Raw genomic sequence first — 13,063 nt, 5'->3', positions numbered from 1 at the left:
ACAGTTTTTTAACAGTCAGCCGTCGGTATGAAAACCATACTTTCATCTGGGCTGAAGGATCGAGTCTGTTCTGCTATCTGGGAATGATTTTGCGTACAAATTCAGGCCAGATTTACTTGGGTAGCACCATCACCAGTTATTTTGTACAGTTTCTGGTTAGAAGAGTCAGCATTTCTCTCTGACTTTCCAGTATTTTGCTAATCCTCTGTTTTGAGAATATTTGCATTACAGAGTCTTTAAATATCTCACAAATCTTTCTTTTATTTGATGTATTTGATACGTTTTTCTTACCAAATTCTTCATTTCGAAGTTGGACATGAAATTTCTTTGCTTGTAATATTTGACTGAAGGAATAAAAAAAAAGATCTGACTTGAAAATCTTTCAGAACACAAAATCAATTTTTGGGGATTTTCTTTTAATCTTCCCAGAGGGATGTCATTTTAGAGATTGCAAAGAAAATTCCAGTGATCAGAGCAGCTCATGTTCACCACCATCACTCTCATAACGGGAAAGCTGCATAATTAGTATCTAACTACAGTATTTGTACAATATTTTGCAGATTACATTAAAAAACAAAAAACTGATACATGAAGATCTGTCTCTGTTTCAAGTGTGAAACATTCACTGCTGGGAAGTTTTGTGTTATACTGCCCTGTGAGACAGGTGACCGGTGTGTGTGTGTGTGTGTGACGCCCACAATTTTTCATTCCAGCTTCAACACAGGGGCGTCTCTCCCCGCATGTTGAAGGCCCTGGTCGGCAGGGGACACCCAGAGTTTTCCTCCATGAGACAACAAGATGCCCACGAGTTCCTCCTACACATCGTCAACCTTGTGGAGGTGAGTGAAGCTGCATCTTCAAGTGGGTTCAAGACTTCTGCGTGTGCCGGCGGGGATTACTGACCCAATGTATGTCAGGTTCTAGAAATGCAAACCGCTTAGACTATTTGCATTTCTGGAATGGTGCACATACATTTAAGGTGTGATACAAAATTAAAGTAGCAAATATGTAGATTTATGTTACCGTCATTATTCAACACGATGTACTTTTAAAGAGGTTTATCAAAAGTTTTATGTTGGCATTTGTTTATAGTTTCATGTGCAGTTGTGTGTGAAATTGTATTACTTTTATGCTACTTGGCAGCTACAGGAAATGATGTGTCATTTAGGTAATGATCGTTGATGGGGTTAACAATAACTACATGTAAGATGACACTTGTTGCATCTCCGTCATTTTCCTGGGTACCACGGGCACGCATCTCACCCAAAGAGCATTTATCTATGATTCAAGAATCTCTTTTTCAGTCAGAGCAGAACTTCTCGTTATGTAGATCAGACTTCTCTGCATGTTTATGAAACATTGATGAATTGATTCCTAGCGTGTTAAAATGTGAGCATCAGGGGTCAGGACCAGGCCTCCACATTTGATGAATTGTGTGTGAGAACAGATTTTCTTCAGATGTCTTCTTTTATTCAAAGAAAAGTGCAAAATGCAAGACTATTCCATTTGGAGTTAAATAATACAAGAGGCAGCAGCGCATCCTCCCATTTTGTAATACATTTTGTATGAAAAACCAAAATGTTGAGTCAAATGGTGTTTAAAGATGTATAATCCCCGTTTAATATTAAAAACTCACACTAGAAAAGAATGCTGCCTTTCAAAAAGCTGAATTTCCTCCAGTCTGAAATCCTAACATTTTCTTGATGCCCCCCATTCTGTTTCAACCCCTCTCAATAGGACATAAACATCTTCGTGCTTTGTGCACATCGACAAAACAAACCAACCAGATTCTTCCAGTCTCAGTTTTTCATTTCTCCAAAACTCTCCCCATAACCTGCAGAAACATTTTTCTGCATGCACATGCTTGCTTTTCTTCCTCCTTTTGTCCACCTTCTACAGCTGTCTCTAAATGACACACTTGCTTTTCCAGTCATACATAACTAAAGCCACAGCCATCAGACCCCCTGCACGCTGGGTCCAAGTAAAATTATAGCTTCTATATTTTTGTTGCATCTTAGAATAGAAGAGACAGACCACAGAAGTGCTGGCTGGGGTTGTTAAGTTGCAATGCCACCCCTCATCGCGGTCTTCAAATAAACTGTCAAACCTGCATACCTGGGTGTTCGCAAGCATTGAGAGGCTGAGTGATCATGTGAAATGTGTCCGTCATCACTTGGTGAATAAAAAAATATGCTGCTGTCTCAGTAAGAGAAGCTTACATGTGTTTAGATTTTGATTGGCTACATGAAAAGATTTGGGTCATGTTAGGAAGCTGTAACAGATCAGCGTTTAAATGCGGCTGCCTTTCAAACTAGGGCTGATGTTGTTCCGTGAGGTAAACCCAGCCCCATTTCCAGATTATGTAACATTTTTAGTGGTCCTTTTTAGGATTTAATTGAACTTTTTTTTAAAAATTTTTGACAACTAAGTCTTTAAATAAAGAAAAAACTTTTTTATGCATTTAAAAAACCCTACTTTTTAAACAGGTGATGCAAAACAGAAGACAAAAGTGGGTGATTTAAGATCCCTAAAGGACTGCATAGTATTGAGTCTTGGAAGGAGTCTTGACTGTTATTAAAAATTTATTTAAACTCCTTAAAAGAAAGTGTTGTGTACAGAGATAAGGGTTTATGTAGTCACAGGTCTTTGATCAATACTATTTTGAGGGAAAAATACAGGTTGGATATTTGTGTCCTCAACTTCAGTGCCTCATAAATCTGAGCGGTGGTGTTTTTTCAGAGGAACAGCGCAGGTTCAGAAAATCCGAGCGACGTCTTCCGCTTCCTGGTGGAGGACCGGGTCCAGTGCTGTCAGAGTCGCCGGGTTCGTTACAGTCAGCGCGTTGACTACTGCATCCAGCTGCCAGCTCCAATAGAAGCAGCAACCAACCGAGGTTAGAGTCTACAGAGACTGAGACACTCACACACACGCTGCCCTGCTGCAGTATTAGGAGCAGTCGACTCTGGTGGGTACAGCCTCAAGTTCCCGCCCTCAAGGGCCACCAGCCGCTGGGAGAATTATCAGAAAAGATGCAGAAGGTCCAAAGATAAAAAATGTTTGGTTCTGGTTAAGGAGAGACATATTGGTTTAAAAAAGTAATAAGAGCCGTTATTACTCTGCCAACATTTGACTAAACTTATGTAGTGGTAGAAGTACTAAATGCATGTGGGGAAGATAACGTGGTTGGCCGTGATCGTGAATGTTACCTTTGCACATCAGATGATTTTGAGGATGCTGATCTTGTTGGAGGCTTAAATTATATGCTGCTATGTCACCAGAGGAGCTGCTGGCATATGAAATCAAGCGGAAAGAAGCTGAGGAGAACTCGCGGGCTCCTCCTGAGCGGGTGCGAGCGCGGATCCCCTTCACAGCTTGTCTGCAGGCCTTCACAGAGCCGGAAAATGTCCCTGACTTCTGGAGCTCAGCGCTGCAAGCAAAGTCAGCTGGAGTTAAGTAAGGACATGAGTTTTTTTGTTGTATTTTTTAAATCACCTTGTTTTTGTTATATTTATAAACTGTCCTTTATATCAAAATTGTTCCCCTGCAGAACATCCCGCTTTTCCACGTTCCCAGAGTATCTGATTGTGCAGATCAAGAAATTCACATTTGGAGTTGACTGGGTGCCAAAGAAGCTTGGTAACTAATTCATCACATAATAACAATGATCAAAACGCCTGTATAGTATATACCTCAACCTATGATGACTCAGTTGTTTTAAGCAAAGGTAGTGCTGTAAATGTCCAGCAGAGGGCACAATGAAACTGCAGTCCTTAAGGCACATAAAGTAAAGAGCTGCAGGTGCATTTGTGTTCAAGTAAAGAAAATATACATTTACAAAAAAAATCTCTTCACCTGCAGTTTTGAAAACATGGTTGGTACCTACCACCCCCATCCTGTAATTATGTAAATAATTTCAAATACTTAGGATCTCGAGTCACGAATTGGACATATGTTGACATTGTTTGACTTGAATATTTTTTATTGATGTGCAGACTTAGCCATCGATGTTCCAGACTTTTTGGATCTGAGCCGCCTTCGGGCCACTGGGCTGCAGGCAGGAGAAGAGGAGCTGCCAGATATCATGCCTCCTATAGTGTTAGCTGAAGACATCAGAGGTACGGAACTCTGGTGTGTGTGTGTGTGTGTGTGTGTGTGTGTGTGTGTGTGTGTGTGTGTGTGTGTGTGTGTGTGTGTGTGTGTGTGTGTGTGTGTGTGTGTGTGTGTGTGTGTGTGTGTGTGTGTGTGTTTGCATATTGGTACTGAAGGTTATAAACTATATTTGATAAATATTAAGGAAGTTAGTGTGCACTTATGACAAACATGTCAGATTTCTTTTTTTTAAATTAAAACATCCTTTTACTTCCAACATTTGTTTTTATTTTTTCAGAATTAGCTGTTTTATAATCATTTGACAAATCTTGTTGACTGTGCAATTTACAAATGATTTATCATCTATGTTTTATAAACCATTCACCCTCTTAAAATTTGATGACATCTCATTTGATAAGACTGAACTGTACTTTTGAAACTCCCTTTTTTTGCTGCAGGATTTCACCTGATCAGTGTTGAATGTAATTTTTTTTTTTTTTTTCAAATTAAAAATTATTATTATTTTTTTTTTTTAATTTTTATCCCCGATTTTTTTTCCCATTTCTTCACCCAGTGCTCCTACCTAAGTCATTCCTGGGCATTGCTCCCTCTACCAGCCCCGGGAGGCTCTACACTGAGCTCAGGTCTCCTCCTTAACCTGAGGAGTGAACAGGCCGCTTCTTTTCAGCAGACAGGCTTCTCTGGCCGGACGTGGCGCGTTATTCCAGCCAGATCCTCCCCACCCCATCTGGCGCCCCGGTTGGCCAGAGGGAGCATGTATAGCCCAGGACTGCTGCATGTTTTTGTGAGGGTAGCTCACATTAGCTACCCAAGGAAACACGGGGTGAACATGCAAACTCCAAATTTTTTCTAAACAATGTTTTAAACCCTTTCTGTGGGTAAACTTCACTCAGTACTTTTACATCCACTAACAGAAAGTTGAATTCTTGCCTTAATCTGACCGATTTTGAATTTTTAAAAGCCATATATACACCGTGTAGTCGAACCGATCTGAAGCTCTTGAGATCGAGCTTTTAGTGCCAGATAATGTGGTTCTAAATCGAGTTATTTCGGCATGTTTATGCAACCCACGCTTAGCCAAGCTAGTGACTGCCCCGGGGCTCCACTTTCCGGAAGTGACGAGCTGTGGGACCGGGAATAATAACAGTCACAGCATCAAAACAACACCGTAACAGAAGAAGATGGAGACTTTGTGTGCATCTTACCTGCAACATGATCAGGCTTAGTATGTACGAAATTTACAGAGCTGCTGCATCATCAGCGTCCATTTTTTCACATGTTGTCCTCCTTCGCGCTTGTTTATAATTGTACCGGAAGAACCCCAACGTGAAAGTGCGTGTGGCGCCACTTAGCGTCATGGAGTCGAACGCACCTCACTCAATAATCGATTGTCTTCTCGCGCATGTATACTTGGATTTCTCTGAACCTCCAGTTTAATCCTTAGCTAGATTTTTGCCAATAGCTTGATTTAGATGTGCATGTAACTGCACTGACTGACAAAGTTATCCTAGCCATAGGCTCCCATGAATCACCGGCACTGGCCCATGCTGTTGTGAAGTGTGAACTTTCAGAGGAAAATGTAAAGCAGCACTCTTAACTACTTGGAGCATTTCTGCCCTTCGTGTTTAATTGTTCTGGTCTGTTATCAAAGGGCACTGTTTTCCCTGAGCGCTTGTGCTTTCTTTTTTGTCACACATATTTTGGTTCGTCCCTCGAGTCTGTATGAATCGGCTTTTGTCCAACAAACTGATAACTCGTTGCTGCTTTAAAGAGCAAATCAGGATGTGCGCGTCACCGAATGCAGCCACGTGACATCCCTCTCAGCAGGTGTGGAGTATTTTTGTGAGTTAAATCATCTGTGAAATTGTCTCTAATATGATATTCCGCTCAAAGCCACCCAAGTTCTCTCTTAAGGACATATTGAATAGAATCCCACAGGAAAGCCATGCTCAACCAATTACTGGAGAGTTGTTGTGTTCACAGAGTGGCTAAGCCTAATAAGTTATAATGATTTCATGAGATCCTCTTTTAATGTGCGCCGCTTTGCCCTGGGAAACGCTACTCAAAGTTAATGAGTCATAGTTTTGAGCCTGTAAAAATATTCCCACCACTTTTTGAGAGTCTTTGCTGGATAAGGCTTTTTGTTTTTCGCAAAATAGTAAAAAATTGTTGTAAAGATCAGTCAAGGAGCATTTGTCTAAATGCTTTTCACACGGAACAAAGTGTAGGTGGTCATTTGAATAACTGATATGTTTCTGTTTCAATTGAGACAAGGTTAATAAAACATTTTCTCCTCTGTAAATAATGGGATTAAAAGTATGAAATGAAGAGAGGGAAATAACTTGCTGTTTTTCATTAAACCGTCTGATTTATTTATTTTACATTTACATGATTACTTTTGTTGACTGCAAATGAATTGGCCCATTATCCCCCGCCTGGCATCCGGACAGATGAGTCATCGGTCACCCTTCTGTCTCCAAAAGGCGTTGGTGCTTCTCATTTATTACGTATCACCACAATAAATTAGTTATCTTGTACGTACTTGAAACGTATTGTAATCTAGCATTCTGTTTACCATCTATTTTGAAAAAAAAAGAAGAAAATAATAGGCAATTACTTCTGCTTTAATCCAAGATGAGAGGGAAGATGCACAGAAAAGGGGGGGGTTACTGAAATGGGGATTTCAAGGGATCTGTTGTTCTGAATTTACTTTTGTGTTGAACTGAACTGATCAGAACAGTGAAAGTTAATGGCTTTATAACCCCCTAAAATTGGATGCAGGTCGAATAGAACCGACTGCTTTGTCATTTGCGGAGCTTCTTTCACTCAGAACACAGCCGCCACACAAATTGCAGTCCAAATGTTTTCATGTCCATTCAGAGCAAAAGGACTCATTGAAGAGGTGATCATGGCGCCTTTCTTGACAACTTGATTTGGGCCCATCTCTGACTTGGCTTATAATATCTTTTGTGAAATGAAATCACTAATGCGGTGCTTTTACAATAACCTACGTATGAGACATTTAGGGACATCTGTGAGTTTAGCTTATAAAATAGTACACTCTGTCCAATGTACCACATTTACAAAACCAGGGATGATGGTGAATTATCACCTCTAATAATTTGTTTCCTCCCTTCTCTTTCAGATAACTCCATGAGTTCTTCTGATTGTAAGTATTTCATTACTCCTCTGAGTCACACTGTCTTGAACAAATATCTTGCATGCATGTGATGAATGCTCCAGAGCCAGGTCGCTGACTACCTGAGCAGGTGCTGCAGCTGCACTCTACTTCCAAACAGACCTAACTTTTTCATGCAGTCCTGCATATTTCAGCCAGGCTCAGTTTTCTCAATGATAAATGATCCCACTATAAAGATGTCTCCTCCAGGCTGATTCTACTCTGGTATATATGCGTAATGAGTCCCAAAGAGATACAGAGAGAGAGAGAGAGAGAGGGAGAGAGAGAGTCTCCACAAATGTGTTTGTTTGTTAAGAATGAGGGCTACTGGTGTTGAATGAGGGAGTCTGTGTTTGGATGCTGATGTCCTGTTCTGTCCTCAGCTCCGGAGATTGATGAGACGGCGGTTATGCAGCTGGCAGAAATGGGCTTTCCAGTGGAGGCGTGTAGGAAGGCGGTGTACTACACAGGAAACATGGGCCCAGAGATGGCCTTCAACTGGATCATAGCGCACATGGAAGAGCCCGGTAAGATGGCATCACTACACAGAGCATGGCAACGCTGTAGTGAGGAATCTTGGGGAATGTTCAGCTATCACAGAGTGAGTGAACATGTTAGAGTAAGAGTTCACTTTTAGCAAAGTCATAGTTAATTCACATGCAGTCCAAGGTTCCTTGAGTAACTTGCATTGCCAGCTGGTAAAGTCAAAAGTTGGACATGAGCATGTATTATAAAACGTGCATCACAAAGTGAGACTTAGTTTATCGGTTTTCGTACATAATGAATGAAATGATGTCAGAAAACCCAAACATAATCCGACAGGGACAGCAGGAGACTTGTCTGATGCTGATCTAAAATCAGTGTAATGTGTTTACAAACTGCCATACAATATATTAAATGACAGAGTTTAGAGGGTGTTGATTTTAATATTTCATCTACAGGGATGCCTCCCTGTTTTTTAAATGCTAAGTGTGACAGGAGCATTTAGACATTTTCTGTTTGATAGGTTTATTGCATCATAGATGAACTGGTGGTAAATTAAGTCCAGAAATAACGATTTTTGGTTAATTTTGAACAAAAAAAGGCACTAAACGCACTCAACGCACTCTGTAAGCATCTAGTGGTGAAATTACACTTTGAAAACTTAAAAATTTTAGCTGTAGGTTTCATTCTTTTAAAAGCAAATGAATCCAGACAGAAGTTGTCAAGTTACTATCTTGGGTGAGCGTTAATAAGAAAGTGAAGGCCAGAGAAAAGCGGTTCCTGTAAGCTGAGTCTGCAGGCTTCTGGAGGTGTCCAAGTGTTGCCGTGAACCAATACATCACATGAAGAAGCAAGGCACGTTTATTTGGTGGGGACCCTTTTAAGCACAAAGGTAATTTAAAGTGAGAGACGTATCAAATCTCATGTTCTTGGAGTGTATGTCAGACTTTGTCTCACTTTGGGCTGTAGGTGTTTATTTGTGCATGTCTGCGTGTGAGACATCAACGATAGAACATTTTGTGGGATCTGACTTGGAGTCTAATAGAGCTTCTCAGCAGTATAGCTCTCCCCCAGAGGCATTGACTCATGTCACTTTTATTTCCCTGGCTGGCTGTAAAGAGCCTCTACAGTGGATGGATATTAGAGCAGCCTCATGCCAGCTAGTTTTTAGAGGATCCTAATGAATCTACAAAATGGGTTGCATTCAGGCTCAATATCAGCAAAATGGTCTGTTCAAGTGTGCCGTGCAAAGTTTCTTTTGTTATCAACCTCCTTCTGCTTTAGTCAGCACATCTGGCTCATAAGCAATAAAAGATAAATGCCCAAGATGCAGCAGTATTAAAAAAATGATTTCAGTAGAACTGTAGATGCCATTATGTTGATTAATATAGCTGCTTTCTCAGATGTGTAAAATTGAGGTAAATTCCACCATAGAAGGAATTCAATTCCAGGCTCTTTTGGGCATTATTCCAGCATATATTGGCATTTTATTTTTTATTCAAGATCTTTTTATTGAAATTTTCACAAGGTAAAAAAGAAAAAGGTGAAATGCTGAATGTCAATTACAAACATTTTGATTAGGCATGGGCATGTTGATCATAGCATACACCAGTGTACAAAATATAAAAAACAATTAAACAGTATGAAAAAATATAAAATAGTAACAAAAACAAACTACAGACCAAACGAATCCCTGCCATGTCACTGCCAGATTACTAATCACAATATGAGGTATATATTGGCATTTTAATAAAAAAAAATTTTATCAGCCCTGAAGACAAAAATGTTGAATATTGTGAAAACACAGGCCAGATTGAAATCAGTTGTTACACATGGAACTACATACAAAAAATACAAAAAAACAGCTTAATGATAGAAATACAGACTAGGGTGAACTGGTCAAAATTCTTCCATGACACGAAACAACAAAAACCCCAACTGTCACTGAAAGATCTTCAACCTCTATTATTATTTATTCCACGTTAAACACAAGCCTAAATTTACTTTGGGTTTTTGGTTCAGCTGTATATGTATATTTGATAAAAAACATGGCATTCACAAACAGTATTTTGTTACACAACCTATATCAGCAACCACTGCCAATATGTGATCTTTGTAGCTTTTTTAATGAGACAGCAGCTGCCAACAGTCATTTTGGTCTACTCTTCCTCAGAAAGCCACTTTAGCTGACTCAGGCTTGAACGGTGCCTTCTACACACTACCTGTTTCCTGTTAGGATTAGGGTTAGGGCTCATAGAGGACTAAAAATAGATAAATCTTAACCCCCCCCCCCCCCCAAAAAAAAAACAACTACAAAAAACAAGAATATAAGGGCAATTTTTGGGTGCTTTTTAGATTTATGTTTTGGCTTACTATGCCGTTGAAGAACCCATGACCTGTGAGTGAGGATGAGCTTCTTGGCACTGGACAGCATATTTCACTTCAGGGTGTCTGGATGGTCTTGAAACCTTTTTTTGTACCTTGTACAGATTCAAGGTCAGATGCCCCAAAGCAGCCTCAAAATATAACGAAGCCCACTCCGTGTTTTACTGTAGGGTTGGTGCTCTCTTCTTAGGAAGTTTGAAGTTTCCATCTCTGAGTGGAGCTCAGGTGACCTGTCAAAAAGCTCCAGTTTTGCCTCATTAGTCAAAATGACATCCACACAAAAACTTTGTGGTTTGTCTGCTTGCTTTTTCCATATTGCTGCCTGTTTTTGTTGTCCTTTTTTATTACATTTTTTGTTTGAGTAGTGGCATTCTTTAATAATCATCTTCCATGAAGCCCCTGTGGTTCAAAACGTGAGGATGTTGACCTTAGAGCTCAGCTTGAATCTCTCTGGATGTTTTTCTTGGCCCATTGTCTACCATCTGCTCCATCATTCTGGACAACCTGGGGCTGCATTTCCTCTAGCAACCATGTCCGGGGAGGGTTGGCTGCAGTCCCGTAGACCTTTATACTCCCTAATGATTGCAACTGTAGTCACAGGAACAGGAACCTGCTTGGAGATGGTCTTATAGCCTTTAACAGCAACTATCATTGTCTGTCTTCTCACACAACTCTCAACCTGTTTAGTGACAGTGATATATTGAGGGGCGGGCTTTTCATTATGCCATAGTTTCTGATCATGATGAGGATTTTTAGAGGTAAATCTGCTTCATTCTATCTTATACAGAAAGCTATCAGTTATGATTGACGGCTCCTTTCATTTTAACCGCTTTTCAAAGTACTTTAAGGAAACCAACAATTTTATGCACATGTCTATATGGAAAAGCTATGAAAAACTATACGGAAAAGCTATGAAAGTTGGCAGACATGAGCGACGGTCACGTTGTCGTCAGTGTGAGCTACAGTTACTTATAGCTATGTTGTACAGAAATGCTTCTGTTTTATTGCACACAATCTGAGAGCCTGAGAGTTCTCACAGACACTCCGAAGAGATCAGCTATTGTTGTTAGAGAAACATATTAATATTCTGACACCAATAGTTGAGAAAAATGAAAATAAACTTCCAAGGCGATGAAAGGAAAATAAATCTTTAAGATGAAATATGTCTTACAAGGACATTGTTACTAGAACAGTAACACAACTTGAAAGAAACTTCAAGGAACTAAAAATGCAGCAAAACTCCTCCAGCCAGAAGGAGGAGAGCACATAAAGTGCACCTCCTTTGGGAGAAATAACCAAAGGACATAATGGATTTAAAGTTTGAGAAAAAATATTGCATCTCACATCATGCGTGTCAGTGAAGCCTTAAGCCAATAAAGAAAAGCATAGTTGTGCTTCCACAGAGATGCTTCCGAGCTGATTCAGCTGGAGGAAAGCTACAACCACAGCTGGTTTTGCTCACACAGGTTTTAATATTTACTGTGTGGCGATGTTTGCAGTTTAGTCGAAGTAGCACAAAATCTCCAAAAGCCACATCAAGTCACGTCAGCTTTGAACCTGACAACAATGTAAGGATTCTCTCATAATAGAAATTTCACCTGTAACAAGTTCACGAGCAAGATCATTTAATAATAGCTGTTGTCAATTAAAGGTCTTTAAAAAAATACATTTATCTAAACAAGTGTTTGAGATGTTTGATTTGAAAAATACATAATTAGTTCCTTGTGGGAAATAATGTTAAAGTGTATATATTATCAAGACTGTTATCATTAGCAAATATAAAATTAAATTTTAAAAACAGAAAGAATAGTAATTATAAAGAATCATTATACAAGGTCATTGCTGTGAAGCAATTGTGTGTTTAATTAGTAAATTGTGTGTAAGTTGTACATTTCTGTTCATTATTTTGAGTTGACAACGTTCGTCTTTCTACATCTGGATCAAGTAATTCTGATTGACAGTAGACACTTGGAGGAGCTTTGGATAATTTTAACTTATTGCAATTAATAATATTGATCAAAAAGAAAGGCAAGAAAAAACAAAAACAACTTGGATTTTTTGAACACTGGAGTTAAAGTTTATTACTTGATGGTAATGAGTGTAACATCTCAGTAGGGACCAAAATGACATGAATCAAAGCAGCTTGAGTTAGAACAAAGTACTTTGTACGTGTACAAAAAAATGTATAAACAAGATTGTTTTATAAAGGAATGATAACCGATAGATGTAAACGGAGAGTTCATGGTCTCTGCTCCATAGAACTGGACTGGTACTAAAGCAGAGGCCATGAACTCTCCTCACTTAATGTCTATTGACAGTACTTTGATCAATATTAGTTCACTTTTACAGACTATGAAAACGCTACAGGAAATGAAAGGACATTCATGTTCATACACTTTTTGTACACATTGTACACAACCTTATTTCATCTGTAGGGACCCTAGCCACATTGTCATTTAAGAGAGAAGACATATTTGAGTCTTGTGAGAGGTATACAATAGTAATTTAATCTGATGTCACCACTTGCTCCCAGGGCTAACATTATATATAAGTTTGTTTTTTTTTGTCTAGCAGATACTAATTTAAGTGAAATGGGAATCAGTTTGCGACAATTATTAACGAGCAAACTTAATTAAGTTGAGGTGATTGCGACTATGCAACAACATGGCAGACTGCTGGGATTTTACTACCAAAAGGGGATGGACAACAGTTAAGTGTGTCATGCACATGAAACTGGAAAAACCTGGAATGTTTATTTACAGACAATCCAGTCTATGGAGAATGTCAGTGGTCACGCTGTGAAACCCTGAGGCACACCATTTAGTACCGGGAGAAAGGATGTGAAGACCCAGTGTTGTGGACAAGTTTAGCTCGAAATAACCAGTGTTTTGGAAAAAGAACTTGCAA

General features: G+C 39.4%; 1 protein-coding gene across 3 annotated transcripts in view; it reads left to right on the top strand.

Annotated features, from left to right (window-relative positions):
- Positions 1-13,063, top strand: part of usp13 (ubiquitin specific peptidase 13) — a 42,659-nt gene that overhangs the window by 22,521 nt on the left and 7,075 nt on the right. For all 3 annotated transcript variants that reach the window (XM_061738351.1, XM_061738350.1, XM_061738349.1), the window contains exons 11-17: positions 714-839; positions 2,740-2,893; positions 3,279-3,453; positions 3,548-3,636; positions 3,993-4,115; positions 7,256-7,279; positions 7,672-7,815. In XM_061738351.1, the coding sequence (XP_061594335.1) occupies positions 714-839; positions 2,740-2,893; positions 3,279-3,453; positions 3,548-3,636; positions 3,993-4,115; positions 7,256-7,279; positions 7,672-7,815 (835 nt within the window). The remainder of the gene's footprint in view (positions 1-713; positions 840-2,739; positions 2,894-3,278; positions 3,454-3,547; positions 3,637-3,992; positions 4,116-7,255; positions 7,280-7,671; positions 7,816-13,063) is intronic.

This window comes from Cololabis saira, chromosome 13, assembly GCF_033807715.1.
Source record: "Cololabis saira isolate AMF1-May2022 chromosome 13, fColSai1.1, whole genome shotgun sequence".
Lineage (NCBI taxonomy): Eukaryota > Metazoa > Chordata > Actinopteri > Beloniformes > Belonidae > Cololabis > Cololabis saira.
Note: the sequence above shows the minus strand (reverse complement) of the source record. Positions and strands in the feature narration are given on the sequence as shown.